A 25,888-nucleotide genomic window follows, 5' to 3' on the forward strand; every position below is an offset into this window, starting at 1 on the left:
TAAGGGGTGTGAGTCTGGCTGTGGCCTGACTGGGGAGGGCTGGAGTTGCAGCCTAGGAGCATGGGCTGTGCCTCTGGCCCGTGGGGGCCAGGATTCCAGCAGCAGGGCAGCAGGTGACTGGTGTGGAGTGGAAGCTGTGCATGGAGATGGCAGTGAGGCACAGGCTGGAGGGGGACCCGAGGTGGGTGCAGAATAAATCCCCAGCTGCCAGGAATGTCCAGGACAATATATGTAGGGCTGTCTCACTTTAGTTTTCTGTTACTTTCTTAAAAAAAAACAAACCCTTATTTATTTATTTTTAGAGAGAGAGGGAGGGAGATGGAAAGAGAGGGAAAGAAACATCACTGTGTAAGAGAAACACTGATCACTTGCCCCTTGCACGCCCCCAACTAGGGACTTGGCCCACTACCCAGGCATATGCCCTGAGTAAGAATTGAACAGGCGACCTTTTGGTTCACGGGCTTTCTCTCAGTTCACAGAGGCACAGCAGCCAGAGTGAGCCTCTGTCACTTTCAAACACTAAAAATCTGTGTTTCCAGAAAGCAGGGGCGGGAGCCGCCCAGCACCTTCCCCAAAACCCAACACTGAGATTTTAATTATATGTCTGTGAGTCTTTTTAAAAATTCTCCCTCTGGCTCCTGGGCTCAGTGACCACAAGTCACCAGGCGGGTGGCGGAGGTGGATGTGGGGAGCACTTCCTGTCCTCATGGTGGGAGCCTGGTCCAGTGATGGGCAGGGCACACAGCTGTGCTGTGTGGGGCCAGCGGGCACACATGTTTGGGCAGGAGGAGAAAAGGGTTCCATCCCCAGACCGAGGACAGGAGGAAATAAAATGTCCATCATTAGGGCACTGGACACGCAGCAAATGCCCTCAGGAGCTGGGCTGCCTCAGACACACAGGGTGGCGTCGGGTCCTCTGCACAGGCAGTGACCGCGGAGGGCAGGCTTCTGGACAGACACACTCACACACACACTCCACTTTGGTGACAATTCCTGTGGATACAGGATCACACAAACCACATCTTCAGAACAAAGTAGGTCCAGGCTGTTGGCTGTCACAGGCTGTGTCACAGAGAGGGAAGGGCTGCCTTCCCTCCACACCCTGCACCAGACGCAGTCAGAGCAGTGTTCTGTGATCTGGCCCCGGGCGCAGCTGGAGCTGACAGGTGGGTCACTGGAAACCTCTGCAGGCCTGACCCCGATTTTCACGTTGGATCCGGGGACCGAGGGAACAACCCACAGACCTGCCAGTGCCACACAGGCACCGAACCGGGCGGCCTCCCTCCTTCGCTGGGTCAAGGTGCCTCGTTCACCTGAACCCACTCTAGTTCCAAACTTCCTTTCTGCAAGTTCTGAGAAACCACCCAGGAGCTCTGGCACAGGACACTGCCCACCCTGGCTGCTCCAGGCAAGCTCTGGAAAGTGGGAAACTTTTAGAAAAAATATTTTTGTCAAAAATTGGTGAAATTTCCTGAAGTGTGGAAGTGGGGAAAGAGAGCAACTCACTCATCTGATAGCCAGTAGGGAGGGCCGGAAGAGGACACCTGTGGATTTGCTGCCTTTCCAGTGGCGGTTGCTTCGAGTTAGGAGAGAGATTTCCCGAAAGGGGTGTTCCGGAAAAGCATTTTCTGGCCCCTCTATTCCCTCCTCGGTTAATGGTGCACGTCCAGCCTGCTTTAGCCAGTGCGGCAGCTTCGGCAGCATGGAGCACTCGGGCCAGTATTCACTGCAGGCCTGGCCCTGCAGGCACGTACTTCCCCCATTGGCTTAGTCTCCTCCTCTGTGAACTGGGAATAAAGACATTGCCCAGCTTTCCTCACAGGCCGTGAATGGGCTCGTAAACAGGCCGCAGACTGGGCTGGGCAGGGAGGCCATTAGACAGGAGTTGAAGACAAGCCTGACTTGCAATCTGCTGACTTTGGGCCAAGATGTGATACTGTCAGAAAACCCAAGGCTCTGGGGTGGGAGGGAGGGAGAGAGGGAGATGCGGAATGATGTTTTTCTAAATAACTGTACTCATTTGCTGATTTATTTATGCATTAATTTATCAGGCTCAATTCATCATCACATGTACCAAGTTCTTACTGTATGTAAGACTCTGTTCTGGACACTGGAAATACAGCCGCAAAGAGGACAGATCAGTCAGGTGTCTGCACTCGTGGAGTTTACAATCTAAAGGGGGCAGCAGAAGAGAAACAAACAAAAAAAGTAAAATGGGGGATGTCACAGCTGTCGTAAGTGAGATGCAGAGAGTTATGGGATCAAGAGTAAAAGAAAGGGTTGGGGGCTCCTTCCCACAGGGCGGTCAGTACAGCATTGCTCTGAGAAACAGGTGGGAGCGAACGTGAACGTTCACCTTTGCGGCTGGCTGGTAGGGACGCTGTGGCGAGGGACCTGGCGATGCCCCCCTGCAGCACCCCAGCAAAACTGTATAGGAATTCACCCTTTGACACAACCACCCCAAGGACACAAAAGCAAAGGAGCCATGTGCACGAAGCTACTGTTGGGCACGAGGAACAGACAAGGCACCGCCTGCTCAGTAGGGACCTCTAAATGTTTATTTTCCACAAAGCTATAAACCCTGCCAAAAACGCTCAAACACTGAACCAGCTTCTGTCTGGGGAAGCAGCACACAAATTTAGTTCCTGAGTGGCCTTAATGTGGCTTCCGGAACAATCAACAATCATGAATCACCATGCACTAATGCGACTCTGGGCCTTCTCCTCCAGCCCGATCAAACAGCCTCCGGGCCCCATGTTTGCAGGAAGGGCCCTGTGGGCAGGAGGCAGCCACTGAGGCCCTGCACCCGCCACTCATAGGCAGAACCTCCAGGGGCCACACCCCGTGTCCACCAGCCCGACACCACCAAAGCCTTTGGCTATTTTTGTGCCCTGGACAAAATTTAGAGTCACCCAGATGACCTGAGTCTATCTTGTTTCTGTCCAAAAAGTAAGACTCTGAAAGAACCCCTCTTCCTCCAGCCCAGAGCAGCTGTTAAGACAACAGAATCTTCTGACCTGTCCATCTGTCCTTCCTGCCCTCGAACTGTTCCCCAGCCCTGCGGGGCCCCAGGAGGGGCCTATGCTGGGCTCTGCATTCCAGGACCCCCTGAGCTGGCCCGGCCCCTCCACTCGTCCTCCTGGGCCTTCTGGCTGCCAGCACCCTCCCCTGAGTCCCTCCTCGAAGCTGCTCTCCCCTGGGCGGCCCCCATCCCATGTCTGAAGGTGCTTTCCTCTCAGTCCAGCTGTGAAAGCCCCTCATGCTCCTCTGACCCCACACAGATCAGCCTGCCGGCACCCTTTGTCCCCAGCCCGGGGCCCCTGACCCTGCTTCATCTGCCCCCAGGGGTGGAGAGCAGTTTGAGGGCAGGGGCCTGACAGTGTGAAGTGGTCCCCTTCTTCCCAAGGGCTGCCAGTCCCCAAAGCAGTGGCTCAGCGTCCAGCCCCGCCAGCCCTGGCTGTGGGTCTGGGATTGGCCTCCATGTCACTGTGTGTGCCTCCATCAGAGGCCACTCGTGGTTCTCACTCTCCTGTGGGACTTGCTGGCCCTGAGGTGGAGGGCAGGCTTCCCCAGGGCCCCACAGGAGGGCAGGCTGGGCCCGTCCGGCTGGTCCTGCTGGCGGTGGACGCTGAGGGGCCCATTTCAGACACGAAACAGGCCCGGTCCCCACGGCCTGTGCAGGCCCACGGGGGAGCCACAGAATCGGTCACCCGTGGATTCTGCACCCCGAATGGCTTCCTCCCTCCAGAAATCTCGGCGCTGCCCGAGGGCGGCCCAAGGTTTCCTTGCTGAGGTATTTTTAGTCAGCCCTCAGTACCGACTGTTTTCGGAGCTCTCTCCATAAGTGGCTGCTCTCATAATTACCAGTCCTGGCCTCAGACGGCTTCAGACCCCAAATTGAAAGGGAGCACCGCACGCTCCACCACATCAAGCCCGCCACGGCCGAAAATAGGTCCAAGGGGACGTGAGCAAGGAGGACGCGATTCCTCCCGTAAAAACCCGGGAGAGAACTGAACTGTGGGCGTTTTCCAGAACCATGTGGCCTCGCTGACACATCCCCCTCTCCCGTGGGGAGCCTGTTCCCGTGGGGCGGTGGGCCAGGAGGGAGGGACTCTGCTCTGTGTCTCGCCCCTGGAGGAGCCCCCGTCAGGAGGCAGGGGGTGGGCACGTTCTTTGGTCAGAGCTGGAAAGGCCTTTGGGGCGACCCTGCCTAGAAGGGGAAACTGAGGCCCAGAAGGGGCACAGACTTGCCAGGGGTCGCGTGGCAGGTTAGAACCTCTAACCCAACCCCTTCACGTGGACTTTCGGACTTGGAGCCCATATAAAATGCGTGGCCCTCGAGTCCCTCTGGGGGGCAGCACCGGGATGGGGGGTCATCTGTCTTCAAGGCCCCTCAGCAGCAGGTGTCCTGACCATGCCTGCTGAAGCCACCTTCCTCCAGGCAGGACCCTGCAGGGACTTGGGGTCCCAGGGGAGGGCCCAGGGACATGCTGCGCCCTTTGTCACCTTCCAAAGTGACAGAGAGGGCTGGCCCCACCGACCAGGCCAGACTCCTTCACCTGGCCCTGGCCCTGCCTCCCACTGAGCTCCTCTTTCCTTCACCTCTGCCCACGGGCCCCGAGCGCCTGACTCACAGAGACCAGGGTGCTCGGCAGGGGGAGCAGCGGGAAGAGTCATATTTGGCCCCTGTTCCCAGGTGGTTTGTGGTTTCCTGGGGAGGAGGGCAAAGAAGGCAGACATGTCCCTGAATCTACAGGCGGGAAGTGACTAGAACCCTGAGAACCACACACACGACGCAGCATGAAGGCTCTAACCACGCAGGATGCCTTGGGGAAGGGGTCAGAAATGCTTTTCTAGAAACCGTATTTGAGAGCAGATGAATTTTGACAAGCAGAAACAGAACAAAGTGTTCTAGTTGAAGGAAGAGAGGTGGGAAGTAGCGTGCCAGCTCCCACACGTAAGAACTGACCCGTGTCAGGCACCATAGTGCGCACATGAAACATGCCATCTCTGTTCGCGCTTACCCGGGCAGCCTAGGCCCAGAGCTGTGCTCTCCCCTAGTTGGAGGGGGTGTCAATAAACACCGCAGCCCCCATCATACTGGCCGCCATTCTGAGCAATGCCAGGCATTTGCTAAGTTTTTAAGTGTTCTGCCTACTTAACCATTGCACTGTGACACAGGTATTGTCTCGATGGTAAAGGTGGGGAAGCGGAGATGCAGAGATTTTAAGTAAACTCTTCACCATCTCACAGCTCTCGAGTGGCAGACCCAGGCAGGGCCAGGGCCAGGAGGCAGGGCCAGGACCAGGTGAAGGATTAAAAACCCAGTGTGTCCTAGTCCAGAGTAATTGACCACTCTGATCTCCTAGCCCCAGGGCCAACCCTCCTGATGCTGTGATCCAGTTTTCACTGTGGGTCTGGGTACCCAGGAATTGGGTCAGTCACTTGTACTCTTTGAAACTCAACTTCCTCCTCTATCTACTGGGGGCAATCGTAGTCATTTACCCCAGAAGGGGAGAAAACGCTGAGTAGAGGAAGGTTGGGGAGGAAGAGTTAGTCATTAGGGATTCACAGGGCACATGCTGGTGGACAGATAGGGACCGATTTTCAATTCTTAGGAAGAGAAATGCCTTTGGAAACCATCAGCAAAATGGAAAGACAACACATGAAATGGGAGGACATATTTGCAAGCCACATATCTGATCATGGGTTCATACCTAAAATATATAAAGAACTGATACAACTCAGTAGCAGACAACAACAACAAACAATCTGGTTTAAACCTGGGCAGGAGAACTAAATAGACATTTTTCAAAAGCAAGACATACAAACAGCCAACAGGCAGACGGAAGGGTCCTCAACACCCCTAATCCCCAAGGCGAGGGGAGGGAAAACCGCAACGAGATGTCCTGCAAAAGGCAAGGCGGCAGGTGTGAGCGAGGACGTGGAGAAAAGGAAACCCATGCGCCACTGCAGGGGACGCACGCAGGTGCTGCCGCTATGGGAACCCTCACAGAGGTGCCTCAAAAAATTAAACACAGAACGACTGCATGATCCAGCGACCCTGCCTCTGGGTGTGTGTCCAGAGGAAGGGAAACAGGATAGTGAAGACGTAGCTTCAGTCGCGCGCCTGCGGCAGCCTTATTCACAGTATCCGAGATACGGAAACAACCTAAATGTCCATCCGTGAATAAATGGATAAATAAGATATATATCTAAGGGACACTACTCAGCCACGAGAAAGAAGACAATTCTGCCATTTTTGACAACTTTGAAGGCATGATGCGAAGTGAAATAAGCCAAAGATAAATACTGCATAGTATCACTTACATGTGGAATCTTTTTTTAAAAAGTCAAGCTCATAGGAACAGAGTAGAAAAGTGATTGGCGGGATTGGGGGTGGGGGAAAGGAAGAGGTGGATAAAATGGCACAGACTTTCGACTGTAAGATAAACAATGTCTGAGGCTCTCACGTCAAGCACGGCGACTGTAGGTGGTAATACTGTAGGTGTAACTGAAATTTTCGAAGAGAGCACAACTTAAATGCTCTCACAAACAAAGATTACTGTGATAGATGTGTTCATAAATTAGGTGGGGGGAGAATTCTTTAGCAATGCATATGTATATCGAATAACCACAATGTATACCTTAAATATCTTACAATTTTATATGTCAGTGATACCTCGATAAAACTGAAATAATTAATTCATTTTTTAAGAGAAATACTGGACATGTGGTCACTCTAATAGTAAATTTTTTAAGATGGATGAAGGACTTACTGTTAAATAAAAGACAAAGTAGCAAAACAGTGGGCATTTGTATCCCACTTTGTAAAAAAATAAAATAAAATGTTAGTATCTGTATTGATCAAATATCAGCACTGGTTGGGGAGCTATACCAAAGGATTAAAATGATGATTTTCTCTGAAGTAGAGAAAGGATTACTAGGGGCTTCCATATTATGTTTCTAAACATATAATCTGAGTTTTCTATAATGAAATTTTATAATAAATCTATATGATATAAATAGATTTATACACTGATAAATACACTTTTATAATACACTTATAAATACACTTTTATTTATACACTTATTTATTCTACAATAAGTGTGCATTAGTTCTATAAATCCCAAAACAAATCAATTTTTTACACATGATTCTCAGTTCACAGCATGCATTCAGTACAGTCCGATTCAGTAGCACTCACTGGACCTGGGATGGCCCAGGCCTCGGGGTGGTAGGGAGGCAGCTTCTAGGCAAGAGAAGAGTAGAGGATGTGCAGGCAGCAAGACCACATGCTGTGTGACCTTGGGAAAACTGCCTAACCTCTCTGAGCCTCATTCATCTCTTTAAAACCAGGATGTGACAGTACCCATGAGATGGAAATGAAAAAAGAGATGTAGCGGTCTGGGCATGGGGTCATCCCTCGGTGTCATCTCACACGATCCCTGAGCAGCCCCAGGGTGGGTACCGTGAGGGTCTCCATTTTACAGAAGAAGAAACGGGATCCGAGAGGGGGGCTGGAAAGTCCAGACCATGCCCAGAGTAGGTGGGGGAGCAAACATGCAAATTCTAAGTCCCAGGTCAGAATCCCCACCCCAGATGCCTTCCCACTATGCATCTGTCCTGGTGTCCAGATAAGGAAGCGTCACTGTCTAGAGGTGGCAGTCACCTTTGTGGCTCCTGTCTTTGTTGCCTGTCTCTCCCACTACAAGGCCCGCTCCCTGAGGGCAGGGATTTTGTTTGGTTCACTGTCATATCTCAGTAACTAGAACTGTGCCTGACACAGAGCAGGTACCACGTGACTATTTGCTCAGTGAATTGGTGAAGAAAATGAAAGAATTCCCCAGCAAAGAACCAAAGACAGTGACCCTGAGGCTCATGGAGGTAAAAAGAGTCGGCCCTTCAAGGTCACAGGGCTGAGCAGGACCTGGGCCACACCCCTCCTTCCCACTGAGCCCCACCTCTCCTGAGCCAAGGGCCTCAGTCTGTAAGCACCCCTGTCCTCAGTCACCCGAGACCCTGGAACAAACCAGTCCAGTGCAGGGAAGGGTCAGGATAAGAACGAAGATGGTTCACTTGTTCCTGGCTGCGTTTCTGCCACAAATACTATTCATGCCTCAGTTTACCAGTCTGGAAGGTGAACACCAGGCACCACACTGACATGAGGTGGAGTATTTCAGGAGGAACAAGCAGAGTTGGTCCTTCCTGCCTTTTTTCCCTCAGGAGGGGCTAGGCCAGCCCAACAGAGCCACAGGGTCAGAGCTGGGAGGTCCCTTGTTTTCCTGACCCCATCACTGAGTCTTAGACTGGTTGGGAAAACAGAGGCCCAAAGAACAGAAGGAGCCTGACTTGGGGTAGGGAAGACAAGAACATGGAGGGTGTTCCAGTACAGAGCTGTCCCTCCCTGAGCCCAGGTGACACTAAGGACAGGCTCTATTGGCTCCACATGGATATCTGCCCCCCATTACTGTGTTCTGGCCACAGGAAGACAAGATTCTACAAGGCTGAGATTGACAAAGAGACCAGGCAGGGCCACCAGGTCTGGCCACAGAGACCTAACCCGTGGTCCAGAGACCTAGGAGAGGCCCCTGGCCACTGGGTCTCACAGGCTGCCATTGATGGTCAGGGGCCTGGCCAGCACCAGGCCTGGCTTCTCAGGAGCCAGATGAGGCCAATAAGGGAGGTGGCTGGGGAGGCTGCAAGTGTGGGAGACTGGGCGTGGGCGCTGAAGGTTCAGGGGCCTGGGGCCTGGGCCTCCAAATGAGGAAAGAGTCCTGCTAGGTGTCTAATCCCTCACATCAGCCTAGGTAATTACCAGTTAAAACCACTCTCCCTGAGATTTCTACCAGTGCAATTAGCACATCAGAATAAAGACGGCCCTCTGACAGCCAGAGAGGCNCAAATGAGGCCGATAAGGGAGGCAGGGCAAGAGGCAGCAGGCATGGTGCTGCTAGAACAGCGATTCTGCTATTAGACTCCATGGAGGTCCAGGGGCCAGGGGTTCTGGGCCTCCAAACAAGGAGTCCTGCTAGGTGTCTGATCCCTCACACCAGTTAAAACCACTCCCCCTGATATTTCTACCAGTGCAATTAGCACATCAGAATAAAGAAGGCCGTCTGACAGCCACAGGGGCCCGCCCACAACTGGGCTTCCACTGAACAAGGACAGGCTTGTTGACCCACGGGCCTCAGATCTTAATGCAACACGCAGAGATGGTGGGGGAAGAGGCTGGGGTTGGAAACCACTGCCCGGATGATGTCATGTACTTGCTGTGTGGCCCTGGGCTGGCCATTCAACCTCTCCGAGCCCATGAAATGGGGCTGGATGAAATGAGGACTTACAAAGCTATGGAACTTCAAGTGCTAGTTTTTACTCTAAAAATGGGTGGAGACACCTTTGGTTGGCTTTTTAAATCTTTTCTGGGTTGCACATGGGGATGTTCCTGTCACATCCATCCCAGGGCTGGGCACCAGCTGGGAGGAACTGGAGTCTGCAGTGATGAGGCCCAGGTTCATCCTAAGGGAGGGGGTGACTTTCTGCTCCTCCCAGGCATCAACCAATCACACAACAACTCCGAGGAGGCACTGTTCACTAGGAGCCCCACCTTACATGGAGGGATCTGAAGTTCAGATTGGGGAGGGACTTGCCTAAGATCACACAGCAGAGCCAGGAGGGGAACCAGGTCTTCCTGAGCTCAGGGCACTGCTTGGCTCGAAGGCCCAGCTCCCACTAGGGCTGTGCACGCCTTGACCCAGGGGATGCTGGGGGAAGCAGGACATGGGCTGGGCGGTGACTCACTCTAACAGATGGCTCCCTTGGGGGCATTTTCCGGGTGACTCCATCCACAGCTCTTCTTGGTCCTGAGCCCTGGGTCAGCTTGTCCCAAGGACAGAACTCCAGTCTCAGTTCCACATACTCTGTCCCTAGTCTCCACCCTGCCCTCTAACCAGGAAAGCTACATCCAGGACCCAGTGACCCAAGTCCTGTGCCTGGCGTTGGGCTGTCAGCAGAGGGTAACCGCTGCCTCCTGCTGCTCACTCCCCCACCTCAGCCCACCACCAGCTCTGGGTTGAGAGGGACAGAGGCCTGTTTGGCTGCCCCCTCTTCCCTCCCTCCTGTAGGAAGCAAATGGCTGAGACCCCACACTACCTGCTGCTGCTCCAGTGCCTGGGCTCTTCTGCCTAACCCCCTCTGAAGGCTCCCTGCACCCTGAAAGCCTGCCCTCCCATCAGCAGAAATGTCCCAGAGAACCAGATGTAGGGCCACAGAACCTGGGCTGTGCTGCCTCGGCCACGAAGAGGCTGAGCTATCCTCGGTGTGACACTGCCTCCCCCAGCCTCACTGTCCTCATCTGAGAGATGCAGGTGGACATCTTGGCTGTTAACTGGACTGTCGGGGAACAAGAGTGGTGCTGTAGCCCGGGCTGGTGTGGCTCAGTTGGTTGGGAGTCACCCCACAGACCGAAATTTTGTAGGTTTTATTCCTGTTCGGGGCAAACGCGTAGGTTGTGGGTTCAGTCCCGGGAGGGAGTGGGTGCAAAAGCAACCTGTCAATGTTTTTCTCTTACATCTATCCTTCTCTCCACAGACCTGGACACTCACTGCATGTCCTCCCTAAAGAGCCACCGTGGGGGCGTCCGGACACTCGCTCACCGTCCCCTCACGCGCACTCTCGCGGAGGTCGCACTGTCATTGAGTCATCGGCACCCGTCCCCAGAGCCCGCACTCACCCATGTTGACGAAGCTCATGACCAGGTCCGCGCGGCCCAGGCCCCGCTCTCGGGCGCCGCCGTCCTCGTCGTCGTCTCCGGCCATGGCGTGGTAGAGGTCCAACATGAAGAGCGGTGCGGACGCGGGCAGCCGGGAGGCGGCAGGCGACGCGCGGGGCCGGGGTCGCCCGGGCAGCCCGAGCACCGCCAGGATCTCGCGCTGCAGGTCGCGGCGCTCGCGCAGACCCAGGCGGCGCTGCGGGCAGCCGGCCGGGGGGCGCGGGCTGGGGTCGCCGCCGCTGAGCGCGCACAGCGCCAGGCCGAGGAGCCACAGGGGTCCGGGGCGCGCGGCCATGGTGGGCGGGACTGGCCGGTGCTCACCCCGCGAGCATCCGCTTCCCTGCCTGCCCGGGGCCGGGAGACGCGGGACGGCGAGCGGCGGGCGAGACGGGGCGGGAGTTGGCCGCGGCCGCAGCGCAGTCACTGGAGAGACCCGCGCGCGGCACCTGTTGCGGCTCTGGGTTGGGTGGCTATGGCCGCCAACACCTGGGGCAGAGGCTAGTTCAGGGACTGTACAACATCGGCTAATTTCTGTGTCGCCGCTGTGCCCTCCGACCCCGCTGCTGCCGAGACCGGCGAAGTCCAGGCGCTCAGGAAGGTGGGGACCCACGAGTTCCTTCTCAGCGGAACCACAGCGGTCTCTGCCTTGAGCCCCAGCCCTTGCCGCCTGGGATCCCCGGCCCAGCCTCCGGGCCCCGCCCCCTCCGGCCCTGGCCAATGGGGGTGCGGGGCGGGACGAACGCCGCAGAACCCGTCCGCCCTCGGAGATCTCCGAGTTGTAATTAATGTCATGGGTGGTGGCGCCCGGGAGATTCGACTTGCTAGTGGGTGGTGGGTGGGTACGACGAGGGGTCCACAGACCGGGGGACAGGGTCGTCAGGGTGGTCCGGGCTGCCCTTGCAGCCCCTGGCCACGCCGGCGGGCGGGTTCGGAGACTCCAGGGTAGCGGCCGGACGAGGAGAAAGCACTATTGGCGCTTCCGAGGGGCGTGTCCTTGAGCGCTCTATCCTGGAGGGTATTTCAAGTCGTAGTCTGGCCGGCGAGTGGGCCGGTGGCTCCGCCTTGGTGCCCTGTGTCTCTCAAGACCCGAAACAAGGTCTGGAAGGGCGCCGCGAGTATCAGCTAGGTCCAGAAAGTGGACTCCTTCCTCTGCCACCAGCATCCGGGCCCTAGCACCTCACCGGCCTTCCCGGTGTCCTTTTGGGTGCACTGCTTACGCATTCTCTTACCCAGACACCTGCTCTGTCTCTGCTGCAGAAGCGCCCACCCTTCCGGCTACTGGGTGCTTCCGGGCCAGCGCCGCGGGCCGACCTCTTGCCCAACCAGCCCTCCACCTACTTATGGGTCCGAATCTTCTGGGCGTCAACTGCCATGACAACAACCGCCAGCTCTCCCTCTGCCCTGTATCGACACTGGTGACAATGCAGGCCTGCTCCGGAGTCGTGCACGCAGCTCCAAGGCTGCCAAGGAGCTCTGGGACCCTTCCTCAGAACCTGGGAACCATCTTGCAAATTTTAATTGTCAAGGCAGTCAGCAGCCTGCAAGAGGAGGCTCAAGTCGGAAATTCCTGGATTTAATAGCAGGGACAAAAAAGGAGCCAGATACTGAACCTGACGTCAAAGTTCACGGGAGGCTCGCATGGCAAACCTTACGAATTCACACTGAAAGTAACCAACAGGGTGGTCTGGACATAAAAACTCCTCACTGAAACCTGGTCATGGCATGTAGTCCCATAGTTAACTTGATTTTACCAAGGTCAATTTTTTTAAATCGTTTTAAGAGCGAAAGAAAGAGGGAGATAGATTTGTTGTCCCACTTATTTATACATTCATCGCTTAACTCCTGTATGTGCCCCGACTGGGGATCAAACCTGCAACCTTGGCCTATCTAGGTGATGCTCTAACCGACAACTACCAGGCCAAGGCTGGGCTGATTCTTGTAGTAGCAGAAGTCATTCATCTCAGTTTAGTTTGGATAGATGTGTTCTTTTAACAAGTGCCTCCACATTCCCATAAATGGACTGCTCTGGGCTGTGCCCTGAATCAGAGATGAAGCTCACTGGCTCCTTGCTCCCAGCAGTCCCAACTCTAACAAAGGGTGACAGGTGAGCAGATGAAGGCTGTGCTCTGACAGAGAGGCAGGCAGGTGCCTGGAAGGGAAGATGAAGCTGGGGTGGGCTGAGTGGAATCCTGAATTGGAAGGGAACTAGGTGGCAAACACTTCTTGGAGAGAGTGGTATCAAACAAGGGCTTCTCCCTGGCAACTTTGTGACCTTGGTCATTTACTTACCCTCTCTTGGGCTCATTTTCTTATCTGTAAGTGGGGCTCCCGACTGTAGGATTGTAATGGAGATTAAACAAAAATGTACACAGAGCACTTAAAACAGTAACTGGCATGCAGTATGCATGCAGTAAATGTTAGATACTGTCATTCAAGGCCCCAGTAACCCCCCTTTATCCTCTACCCAAAGACCAAATTTACATGACTGGTTCAGCCCTTATTCCAGAACTGTAATTTTATTTTAACCCCTTTTCTGGCATCCTTCCATACAGGTGTTTGCTGAATGGAAATATACTTTTCGAAGATTCCATCAGTAGCTGAGCTTTGTCTCAGTTGAGGGGAAACCTGAATGACTTGCTAAGAAAAGCAACTGACTATGGTCCAGACTCTACGATGGAGGTCAAGCTGTTTTCAGCATGCTTCTGCAGCCAGGGGGCCTAGAGGGGGAGGCCCATTTGGATGAAAATGCTATCCTACACAAGGTCACTCAGTTCCATAAAGATCGGAGTGAGCACTTCCCTCAGAAGCCTTCAGGCTGCAGGTTCATTTTAATGAGTATTTGGCCTCAAACAGCTGTGGCACACACGGTCCATCTTCCAAATTCTTCCAACATAAGTACACTATAGTGAGTAAATACAGGAGTCTGAGTTTGAACACCTCAAGTTCTCTTGCTTATTTCCTAGGCTCATTCCTGGTGTTAGAATTAGCATTTGGCCGTTCTAAAGCCAACGGAGGGGCTGGAGGAAACAGCTGCCAAACTTGAATAGTCAAAGGTCAGATTCACAGCCATGCTTGCCACTTAGTCATCCTGTGATCGCAGGCAAATCTTCTCATTCATGTTTCTCCCTCCATAAAAAAAGGAGCTAGATTTGATGACCAATTTTGCTGCCACCTTTGAAATTCTACCATTTAATCAGAAATTTCAGCCCTGGCTGGTGTAGCTCAGTGGATTGAGTGTGGGCCTGCGAACCAAGGGATCGATCGCGGTTCAATTCCCAGTCAGAGCACATGCCTGGACTGTGGGCCAGTTCCCAGCAGGGGACACACGGGAGGCAACCATACACTGATATTTCTCTCCCTCTCCTTCCCTTCCCCTCTAAAGATAAATAAAATATAATCTTTAAAAAATTTAAAAGAAATTTCAGTGTACTGTGGTAAGATGGTCCCATTTTCTCAAATCCCAGGATCTCTGTGATTTCTAATATAGAAGTCTTCTTACATTACATACTGGTATTTGTTTAAAAATATAAGTAGGGCAGATCCCCTACAGATGCATGTTAATAGTCTGTCTCTTTGTTGCCTTGTTAAATAAAGTTGAGGATAAAATAAACAAAAAATCTATTAATAAGCTCCCATAATTTATCCATCAAGACATTTTGATTTCAATAATGCATTCAAGTACCTAAAACACAATCATATCCCAGAGTAACATGTTATATATAAGGGAATGGTTGAGGAGAAAATCAGGAAATACAAAATGTTTGTTACTGCAAGCAATTTTAATACAAAAGTGTCTTGTTTTTAAACAGTTCATTGGTAGAGCTTCAGTTTCTGCCTCAATTAAAACCAATTGAGATAATCACACAGCAACATGGTCGGAGCTGAAGAGGAACAGCAGCTACAAACAGGAGCCCCGAAAGCCCCTCTTCATGGTCACTTGGTCAGTTGACTTTATTACGCACAAAAAAAGACGGAAGCAAACGGGACTTGTTAACAAGTGTGCTGGTGAACTCCTTTAAAGGACGAGCAATGTTTGTCTATGTCCACATTTTCAGAACAGGCTCGTGGAATTCATTCCTCAGTTTGTGGGAAGTTGACCATTTAAATAGCAAAAAATACGGATAAACAAATCTGTAAGTCACAATGCTACTTAGGAATCTCCCTTTGCCAAAGGCCTGGTTCCTGGTGAGCACAGGAGTTACTGGTGGCCGGGCTGATTAGGAAGTTACAAACCAGGACTCTTAAAAACCCCAATGTTCTGACGTTTTCTGAACCGTTAGTTACATTCACCCCTGAATTCTAGCAGCTATTTTTCCTTTGAACACCCAGTACTGAAACAGTACTCAAAGACAGTATTGCAATGAAGTCCTTTGCTGTATCATGTGCAAATGTTACCTACGTGAGGTTCCCTCTCTTCAGCTAAAATCACACAACATTAAAAACAATGGAAAAAGCAATTAGAAGTACCCTCCCCTCAGTTCTTGCTAATTGAGGTGTCTGTGATTTACAAAAAAAGAGTTCCTTAAACACTGCAGGATTCTTATTTTTTAATATAATTTATCTTGCTGAGACAGCAAGTCAAGTTTATAAAGAAGATGCATTTAGGAATAATCCTAAAAGATAAAGCAGGTTTATAACCCTGCGTCACACAGAAACCCTATTTAGAGGCTTTTTTCTTTCTTTTTAAATACATATTTGCATCTTGACCTTTTCATTTGTTTTTTTTCAAATATTTCATTTCTGGGCCCCATCCATTATAGGGTTACCAGGAGGCAAATTTTATCTACATAAATATTCACATGAAAATAGTAACTTATAAAAAGAAAAAAAATAAGGCAGCTTCATAACACAATTATTCTTTTACACTTTTAACAATATAACCTCTCCCGTTCAGAATAAATATACACCCAATACATGGAGCAGGATTCAAAGTGGATAGAGGCCTGGGGGTGCTTATACAGTGTTATCGCTTGGGACCCGGAGTCCTGGGGGAGGCAGTGGTGGTCTTCTTAGACATGGTTGGGATTTTGGAAGGCTTGTTTAGCCCTCTCCTGGAGTTGCCCTGGCCCCCTGCGGCACTGCTTTCTGAAGTATCTGAACAAGCAGACTGCGTCTCTAAAAGGTCAAAGTCAGAGGCATCACTTCCTCTCCGGCTGCTGGCTCGACTTCCGGCTCGACTTCCGGCCCGGCTCCCGGGGCGACTGGCTGACTTTTTAGGGTCTGGAATTCAAGAATAAAGCAGCAGCCTTAACGGAGATGTCTGGACCTAGGTACCAGTGTGCAACCTTGGGTAAATCTGAGCCTTTCTGGACCCCGTTTTCCTCATCCACACATAAGTTACCAAAACCATTTCTGGGCTCTGTGATTCTACTTAAGAAGCTCGCCTCCTGAGGATGAGAAACCAGCTTCTATCGGCAGCACTGTTACCAAATATGTCCCTAAGGTGGTGGTGAGCTGGGTGGCTAGCTGGGGTAACACATGGGGAGATCGAGAGATTGAGAATGGGGGCAAAGTGATGACAAATATATGTGATCTTTCCCTGACTTTCTCAGCTCACCAGCAGCAATAATAAATATGGGGTAGTCAAAAAATTACTAGCAAAGTGCTCATCCCAACCCTGTATGGGTTTTTGAGAAGGCCCTGCTCCAGGAGGGCCCTTCTTCATTTTACAAATTCTCTTATATACGGTTTTGGCTGTGGAAGCACCTGCTCTCAGAAGGCGAGTCTGAGACAGCTGGAGTGACAGGAGGAAGAGTGAAGGCCAGCAGAAAGCCCGAAGGGCTGTCCTTCTGGGCATCACACCTAAGTGCTACTGCCCTCAAAACCTGCCCCTTGGGGAGCAGCGACACACTGCTGACGGGCGGCTGTTTCCCTGTTTCTAGCATGGCCACCCCCACCCCCCGTCCCAGTGCACAGGCACATACCTGCCCGGTTCGTTTTGGCACCTGTGGAGGCTGGGGAAGAACTATTGCTAGTATCACCAGCAAGGGATGTTCGACTAGAATGAAAAGTTGGTGTTGGCCGTTTCAACTTGCTGGCAGACGATGGAATAACCTTAAAAAATAAAATGGTTATATTTACTTGGTAAAATCTTTGCTAGAAATTGAATTTTAAAACTTAAAAGTCTTCCTTATGTCTAACTGATTGAAAAGCAAGTTAAAAGTCCAGGAAAACAAAGATTTATTTTAAAAGTGTCCTATGTCATGTATTTTGATGTTTCCCAAAATAAAGGTTTTATGTTTCAATTTAAAATTTCAACATGCTTTCAATACCTTTTATCTTACTGATAAATTTCCACTATACATGGGGGAAAATCCACAAATAGTGAAAGTATAATACTTACAAGGAATAGAAATATGGTGAATAAATAAAGAGAAAAAAATCCAAGTAATCCCAAGTATCAAAGTTTGTGGGTTAGAAGGGAGAATTATGATTTCCAGCTTCAAATATTTAATATGGAGAGCTGAACACTGCTATTCCAATCTCTAACACTACGTAGGTGCAGCAATTTCAGTCAAGTGAAGATCTTCTGGTTTTTAACTCACTGGTAAAAATGCAGCTAAAATTACTTGACTTGTGGATCAAATACATGATTAGAAGCATACAGGGTGGGGCTGTGGTGTTAGCAACAAGGATCTGAAGGAGGAACCTGAAGAATCTGGGCCCTTTGACGTCATGTCTCTCTCAGGAAACGGAGCTGGTCCTGCCTCTCATTTCTACTGCACTCCATCCCCGCCACACAGACATTTCTGCTGTTCCTCCAACAGCCCAGGTGGAGGGGGTGCTTTCCTGTTTGTTATCTGTCTTTCCTGCTTTCCTCATTTCCCTCCATAAAAGCAGGGGCTTGGTTTTGTTCACTACCACACCCTCAGAACCTAAATAGTGTCTGGCACAGAAGGGCTCAATAAAAACTTGCTGAATGAATAAATCATGTGTCGAAGCACTTCCTAAACTGGAAAGGAGCTGGGTAGACGTATGTTATTATTATTGCTACTGGCAGGAACTATATTTCCTATTTGTGTTTTTTTCCCCAGCATCATTTCATGCCAGAGCATACTGTTCTAATTTTTCTTTGAAATCAGTTGGGTAAATTGTTTTCCAGGACCTTTAAGATGTTTATACCAACAGAAGAGTTAAGCAACCCATTTCATTGTGATTCTTGTATTTCTTTAATTTGTAAAGCAGCAGCAGAAGCGACAGAAAGTGAGGAATGTTCCAGCACCAGCCCTCCTGGCCCACACAGGAGGAAGAGCAGCAGTTTCAGAAGCTACTGCTGTTGGGAAGACGCGCCCCAGAGACCCTGGGCCGGGAGTTGTCGAGTCAGGGTATGACTTGGCTGCAGAACACCAATGGGTAAGGAAAGATGAAACCTCGAAATGAAACAGAAGGTGAAACCTTAAGACAAACAAAAAGGCTGTTCTATAAGAATCCTATGAGAATTTGTACTGCATAATTAAAGCATTTATAATTTTAGAACTTTTAAAACTCCCATGAAGCTGAGCCATTAAGAAAGAAGAGAAGACCAGCAGGCTGACCCCTTGGGGTTTCAGTGGCAGTCGACCCCCTGATCACGTCCTAACCTAGGTCCACTTCTGAACTGGAGTTTTGGCTTGGAGCGGGATGAATCCCAAAGCAGCAGTCCATTCACAGTTTTTAGCTTCCTGTACCTCTGGGTTTCTCTGGCTGAAGCGTTACATGACTGAAGGCAGTGCTATCTTCTGAGGCGCAAGAACCCAATGTTTTCCTGGAGAAGCTAGTACACAAATTGTCCTGCTATCAGATAAGCCACTGGTCCATGTTTTGTTTCTGAAACACTGCTCTTCCAAAAGTGCTTGGGCATTTTAATGACTACACATGAACATGCGTAATTGTTCATGTGTATTCAGATCAAGGCTACAGAAACCCAAGTGCCTAGGCCAGAAAACCCAGAAGCTAAACCCTGAGCCTCAGAGCATCATTTACTGATACTGTGCTGGGCTGAAGTGAGCAGCACCCAGGCCTTGAACCAGCACTGGCGACGCCAACCCCCCGGGGGATGGGGTTCTGGGCAGGGGCACCAGCCACTCTTCTGTTCTCAGCAAAGACAGAAAACTGCTGAACATGCACCACAGGTGAATTTCAAGTGTTCATAACTCAGCGGTGTATCTGATAATTGGAGACTCCAAGAGGCCTGATTATAAATAATATTAATAAACAAATCACCAGGAATGAGCAATGTTTATCACCCTGAGCAAATATTATCCAAGACAAAAAGTTGTTAAACAACCAAGTTTGAGGCATCTCTCACTTATCTCCAATTGTGGTGACTCTGAGTCAGAAACACCTGAAAAACACTTCACTGGACGATCAGCTGTGAGAGCAAGCACCACAGAGATGGAAGAGAGCACAAACTCGTGTCAGAGAGTAACTGGTCAAGTTCTGGGCATCAGTGAGGGCCTTGTCTTGACTGTGTCCTTAGTCAGCAAAGCCATACTCTACCTCGGGGCTGGGCAGCTGGAGGTCAGGATAATGGCTGTCCCTGACTGGGGTGCCAGCTTTACTGTTTACCAACCAGGGTTTGTCATAACAGCGAGAGAACTGAAGTGGCGTCTGCGGAACGGAAATCCAATGGGAAGGACGGGAACCATTGAAAATGGAACAGGAAGGGAGCAAATTGAAAACATAAAACAAAACAGAACAAAACAAAAGACACAAAATTTTAAAGAAACAAAATAAAATGCCTATCAGTCTGACAAGATGAGAGGCACCAGGTAGAAAGGCAACAGCATTTTTCATACGTAACCTGTTTTAACACAAACCTGTTACCTCCAGCTGCACAGAGAGTGCTTGGGTTTTTTCTGTGCTCAACTTCTAACTGGGGATATGTGGGAAAAAGCATGTCTGATTTAAAGACCTGAGTACATATATTATTTATTTACTTTTATCCTCACCTGAGGACATTTTTTCAATGCTTTTTAGAGTAAGGGAGAGAGAAAAACATCGATGTGATAGAAAAACATCGATTGGTTGCCTCTACTAGAGTACGCACCAAACCAGAAACCAAACCTGCAACTTAGGTGTGTGCCCTGACCAGGAACTGAACTGGCAACCATTTTTGGTTACAGGATGACGCTCCCACCAACTGAATCACATGGGCCAGGGCCCGAGTACATATTTTAATAGACATCCTTTGTCATCTTAAAGTCCCTGTAGCCGCACTGTTGTTAGGGCCTGGTCAGCCTGGTCTAGAGCCTGGTCCATTTATCTCCACGGTCCTCTTCTCACTGGAGCCTTTCAGAGGCTACACTGAACAACGAATATTTGCAAAGACGGGGAAGGAGGCCATAATGGTGGTCAGTACATACCTTGGTACCACTGGCCGGGGTGGCTGGAGAAGATGGCATGGACGTGCAGCTGTGGTTACTCTGACTAGCACTTGAGCTGGAGCGGGTAGGGGAAGCTGCTCTGGAAGACGGTTTAGACCTTCGACCCCGTGATCGGAAAGGGGTCATTCCCTGGGATGCTCCCTCAGGTAGGATGAATTTCTCTCTAAGTTCAATATTGGTTCTACCTCGTGCTAAAAAGGGAATAAACACACAAACACAAAACAGCAGTTAATCTTAAAAAATATGTCTTGATGGTTGTATGTATACCTGCTTGACCCCATGAAAAGTTACATAAGTGACAGACTTAGTACACATTTGGATTCTTCTAAAATAGAGGTAAACTCATGAACTAGCAGCTTTGCCACACAGCTTTCATGTGTCTTACCCATAACAGACACATGAACTAATAAACCCTTTGATATGCTATAATAAAAAAAAAATCTTTGTATACAAAGTGCCATTCTGCTGTCACGAGCATGCCAGGCCACTGTCCCCAGGGGCAAGCACACTGTGGCCGGTCAAGGAGAGCAGATGCAGCAGTTCAGACCTCTGAGATGAAATCAAACCCCTCTCTCTCTCTCTCAGGCTGTGTACTTTCACTAAGCTTTTTCGAAAAATACTTGGTAATGAAATAGCGCAGAAAAACAGTTGAAATTGACATGGCCCAGACTCTTCTGTTCGAATTCGGTCAATAACAATCCTAAAAGGGTCCAGGAACTCGGGTCCAGTAAAAAAGATGAGGACAGAATCACTACGAAGCAAACATGGGAGGGGAAGCTCGAACCGGGCACAAAACTTGCCAGTGCGGTATTGCTAAGTCAAAAACTTAGAATGGTGAGAAGCTGAAGGATGTCTGTGAATGGAAGAGGAATGTCAAGGTGGAAAAAGTCTGGAAACAGCACTGAAAGTGCTGTCCGATGGCTTTTGGATTCAGTCAGGAGATACCAAGTATGGTCAATGCAAATGTTAAACGTGAAAAATACTACTAATTTAAAGTAAATGACTCCTCTGGAATATGTTCTTAGGCTTTTTCTCACCAAAAGGTGTAATCCTGCAATAACCTTCTATGCCCTCATTTGCTTTGTAGAATGTACTAGACAGATCTAAACAAATGGGACTGCTGGTAAAGCCGGGGGAAAGGGAACTATTATAAATGAAATATTTGTATTCTTTTTTATGTTAGATTTTTTAAATTTGGCCAGAACCTGCAAGTTTAGAAGACTACAGGTAATTGTGCCCACTCAACTGATCTCTAAAATTTAAGGCCCGAGTACACACTCCCCAGTAATGTATGAGTATAATTCAATTTGCTTCACTCTGGCCAGTGCTCTCCGTCTGAGGGAGGAGAGGAAGAAAGGAGGGAGAGAATGAGAACACACCTGTACGTGTGCAAACAAAAACCTGCAAACGTGGCAGGTAAAAACAGCTCTCTGCTGTTGCGATGTGCATGTTGGCGGGGGCGGGCGGCGGGGTTACTAAGTGTTCCCTGCTTGGAACATCCGCCCTCCCTCGGATCTCTGCTTTTCTCCCTTCCTGCCCACTTCCTTAACACTGAACCCCCTGGTTCTATCTACAGTTCTGCTGTTCTCCCTCTTAAGACTTTCAACCTAGCAATGCCCTTACCCACCTGATGTTTTGTTTGTTTTTTTGAACATTTTTAGAGGACAAGGGAGGGAGAAAGAGGAAGATAAACATGGATGTGTGAGAGAAACTCATTGGTTGCCTCTCACATGCCCCCAGCTGGGGACCTGGCCTGCGACCCAGTAATGTGTCCTGACTGGTGATCGAACTGGAGACCTTTCAGTTTGCAGGATTATGCCCAATCCATTGAATCACACCCATCTGGGCCCAAACTGAGGTTTCTGAGTAGTTTCCTACAAAAAGGAGTTTACAAAACTCTCTGTGCTACTGCTCGCACAATCCCCGACTCCTGGAGAACCCTAATGCAACCATCATTTTGTAAATTCTGGGGAGTTCTGCAGTGAAGAAATATGTGTTTGATCATGATTCAAAATTTTTTTTGAAGTTTGCATCTTTGGGACCAGACCACGAATGCAACCATTTCAAGTTCAGTTTTTCAACCACCAAAGAGTCCATCATTTTCTGAGGGACTTAAGCTGGCCACCTGATGTTGGCTGGGGCAGGCCTGCTAGTTAAAATTCAGTTCTAAGCTGCTGGTTTAATGGGTAGAGTATTAGCTTGACCAGATGCAAAGAGCTTCAGGGATGGGTGATGGTCCCAAAGACTGTGAGTGTACTTAATGCCACTAAGTTCAGTTGAAAATGGGTAAGACAGTAAATTTTGTGTGTTTTACCATAATTAAAAAAAGAAAAACAGTTCTAAGCCAAATTATACCACTTAAATCTTCATAAAGTTCTAGATTTTCACTAAAATTTGGGGTAACTAATCTGAAGCTCAAAAATCAGTAACGTCTACCAATTTGTTAGGCAAGGGGCACTGTTTTTAATCTCCACTCAAAACATCTTGATAACCTTTGTCACAGTTGGGTCCCGAAACTGGACTCTCCCATTCTGGCAATACCAGTTACCTACCTTGCTGAGTATTTTTACTTTCTACATTTCACTAAAGCAATGTGCTGAGATGATGTTCATCCCTTTAAACAGATGTGTAAAGGAGGTAACAAATGATCATGCACAGTGATATTACAAAAGTTATTCATTTTATACTGTCCTCAGTATGAGAGTCTCTATGGCCCAGAGAGCCAAGGGGATGCAACAGAAACAAACACAAAATCTACCTCCAGTGGCTTCTAGAAGCCACAGTAATCCTTCTAGGACCCCAGACCATTCCAAGGAACTTTTCTTTTTGTGATGTTCATGCCTTTCCAAGCCATTTATTACATTCACCCCAGCCCTTAACTGCTGACTCCTAGCACAACTTTTATTTGACTAGATGTAGCTTGTCGTGCTCATCACTGGTGGAGTCATGATATCTAAGGCTGTTGGGGAGTTCTGGACTCTGCAATCAGTGTGATCGGGATGGTTATCCAGCTCTAGGAGGACTCCTGGAGAGACACAGAGGAAAGCCTTACCTGTGTGCTTCAAGGATGCTGAAAAAGGCTACTGTGTTCCATAGAAAATAGCTACTAGATGGCCCTCCCAAATTTTCTAGGGATTACAACTTTCAGCTAATAAGAGAAGGACAAAGCAGGCAGTGTTGTTCTTGGCCAGCAGCATGTTATCATAAGTACAGCAAGTAGAGCAGGCAGCAAACAGGCAACCAGAGACTCCACAATGCCTCATGCAGTTTCTCTTGTTTGTTTAGTCCAATCATACATGACACACAAAATAAAACCTTTATTAATAGATTTAGAAAGGAATAATGCTGTTTACTGGGTTAAAATTAAAATAAAATATATTGTCCTATTCCTCATTTAAAACAATGAAAGGAGTTTTTATACCAAAGACACTGGTTTGCAATATAATTAAATTCTAAAACGGATTATACCTTTTCCTGTTTTGACAAGAATAATTATTTTCAAAATTAACTAATTTCTTAAAAAAGAACCTCCTGATGGAAATTATTAGTCTCATTTATTGGAGTAAATGCAAAATGAGTTAAAATAAGAGGAACCATGTGAGAACTGTACCCTTTAGCTCTAAATGCTTCAGAATATGACTATGGTTCGCTTTTAAAAGAAGTTACGCGACTGTACTGTAAACACTCCTGCTAGATTCACAAATAAGCCTCAAACATATAACTATGCAGGCTGAACCAGTTAGGGGCACACAAAAAGGGGCGGTGGGTGTGTCAGCCTTGGACACGCACCGCACGGTGGTCCGCAGCACATACTCTGGAGCCAGACTACCTTGGATTTGAATCCCGTCTTTGCCATTTATGTGTTCTCTGTCCTCGGGCAAGTTATTTAACTTTTCTATGCTTCAATATCCTATTCTGTGAAGATGAAATAATAACAGTATCTACATCTCACAAAGGTGTAAATGTTATTATTTGTCAAGTGCTTATAATTTATCTAAAGGAGTATTTGTTAAGTAGAAACTCAAAACAAATTCTATGGATTCTGTCTCAACGGTTTTTATGCTGTCAGCTTATAGTGGAAAAGCTATGGTTTGGCTACTTGAAAGCATTCGTAAAGGCAGCAGTTACCACAGAGACAAGAGGTGCTACAGTTTAAGAAGCAAAGCCATTCTCAACAGGCTGGGATATGGGGAAGAGGGACAAAGCTTAAAAGCCAACCTATGGGAGACTGACTGGAAATCGAAGAGCTGGAATCAGATCGCTTTATTTTACTTCCAGGATGGTGAACTAGAATGAAAAAATATATAAACACAAAGAAACAGACAAAGCAGGAAATGCAGAAACTGGTCAAGAAAGACAAACTGGCAGACAGTGGGAGAACCTCCTGTATACCCCGTGCAGCTTGGCTAAATAGGAAAAAAGAAAGGATGCAGCTGGAGAGGATTCAGCAACTGGAATTTGACCCCTTCCCCCCTCAGCCCTCACGTGCACCTAGCCGCAGGTGCCGTCACTCACTATTACATCGACCCTTTCCTTCAGCCTCTGGGCTGGCAACACCAGCCTTTTCATGTCTAGCAGACAGATACCCCATGATCTTGTTTAGGTGACCATCTGTCTTAGAAGTGACAAGGCTCACTGCTAGGTGTTCTTCATTCTGCCTTCTGGTCAAGGGAGCACCCCAGTTCTTCCCTGCACGGGAGGGGCCCACTATGCTCCCTGGGTTTCAGGCAAAGGGATTTGGAGCACTAAAGAGGAACCCAAAAGGCTTCTTTCAAAGCTAGTGTTTATTTAACACCTCGAACTGAAATATGCAAAGACACTAATAAATGCCCGATTCTCATTACTGTCTCCCTGACAGCATCAACCTGTTTTGCTTTCTCTCCTTGGTCTACTCTGTCACCTCCAAGTTCTGATCTGTGCTAGGAAGACAACATCTGGGCAGCTGAACAAGATAAATTAACAGACCCCCAATGCTTTGCATAAGCACGAAGATCAGTGGTAAGACTGTATTAACATGTTAATTCACGCTTAGGATGGTTCCTTACCTCGGCAGGGGTCATTTTTCACTAAAAATTCGTCCAGGGCCATCCATCCTCCACCAACGCGAACCATCACAGTGCTGCGCAGGATGCGGACCAGCCGCAGCTGCTGGGAGTCCCCAAACTGCAGGACCAAGGGGAAACGGATGGGTGAATGCGTCTCAGAGCAGGCCTTTCCAGAGCAGACTGTATTCAGATGCAATGATCATGTGGGGAAAATTTTAACTCTCACCATTTTGCATTTTTCACAAAAGTATTTATAATATAGAAAAGCTGAAATGTAAGCTACGACTGATGTATTGGAATAAAATTAACTTCTGATGTTCACGCCTCTGGCCAAAGTGGAGGGAGGAGGACAGATCAATCATGAACTCAAATGGATTCTTTCAAACCAATTATGAAGTGCTTCATCGTGCTAGTTTGTTTTCATAAAGGTGAGGCGGATGTCAACTTCTGAATACAGTGTGCTCAGGTTAAACGGAGAACGGCCAAGACTTCGAGCCTCGAGGAAACCCTTGCAAAGCATCATTATTACCACAAGCTTAGAAAAAGTGATTTCCCACACCAGGTTTTCAGAAATAAACCCAAAGTACTCTCTACTTGTGATGTTACCAGCAGAAAAGTTCCTTCGGCTTAACAAATGATAGTATTTATATGAAAATTTAATGGAAGAAATCATATTTTTAATTTACCATGTCGACTATATTCGACA

General features: G+C 48.9%; 2 protein-coding genes across 15 annotated transcripts in view; both read right to left on the reverse strand.

The window, feature by feature from the left end:
- LOC118977638 (bone morphogenetic protein 8B) overlaps positions 1-11,401 on the reverse strand; it is a 35,485-nt gene extending 24,084 nt beyond the window's left edge. The window contains exon 1 of the mRNA XM_037032591.1: positions 10,734-11,401. Within this exon, the coding sequence (XP_036888486.1) occupies positions 10,734-11,067 (334 nt within the window). The 5' untranslated portion in view covers positions 11,068-11,401. The remainder of the gene's footprint in view (positions 1-10,733) is intronic.
- Positions 11,402-14,532: 3,131 nt separating this feature from the next.
- Positions 14,533-25,888, reverse strand: part of MACF1 (microtubule actin crosslinking factor 1) — a 329,873-nt gene continuing 318,517 nt past the window's right edge. For 11 of the 14 annotated variants that reach the window (XM_037032516.1, XM_037032508.1, XM_037032519.1 and 8 more), the window contains 5 exons: positions 25,183-25,300; positions 20,117-20,328; positions 19,251-19,361; positions 16,697-16,826; positions 14,533-15,992 (listed from right to left, as the gene is read on the reverse strand). In XM_037032516.1, the coding sequence (XP_036888411.1) occupies positions 15,736-15,992; positions 16,697-16,826; positions 19,251-19,361; positions 20,117-20,328; positions 25,183-25,300 (828 nt within the window). In that variant the 3' untranslated portion in view covers positions 14,533-15,735. The remainder of the gene's footprint in view (positions 15,993-16,696; positions 16,827-19,250; positions 19,362-20,116; positions 20,329-25,182; positions 25,301-25,888) is intronic. The other 3 variants (XM_037032518.1, XM_037032509.1, XM_037032517.1) reach the window with 1 other exon arrangement.

This window comes from Sturnira hondurensis, unplaced genomic scaffold (assembly GCF_014824575.4).
Source record: "Sturnira hondurensis isolate 20B ecotype Veracruz unplaced genomic scaffold, ASM1482457v3 Scaffold0021490, whole genome shotgun sequence".
NCBI lineage: Eukaryota > Metazoa > Chordata > Mammalia > Chiroptera > Phyllostomidae > Sturnira > Sturnira hondurensis.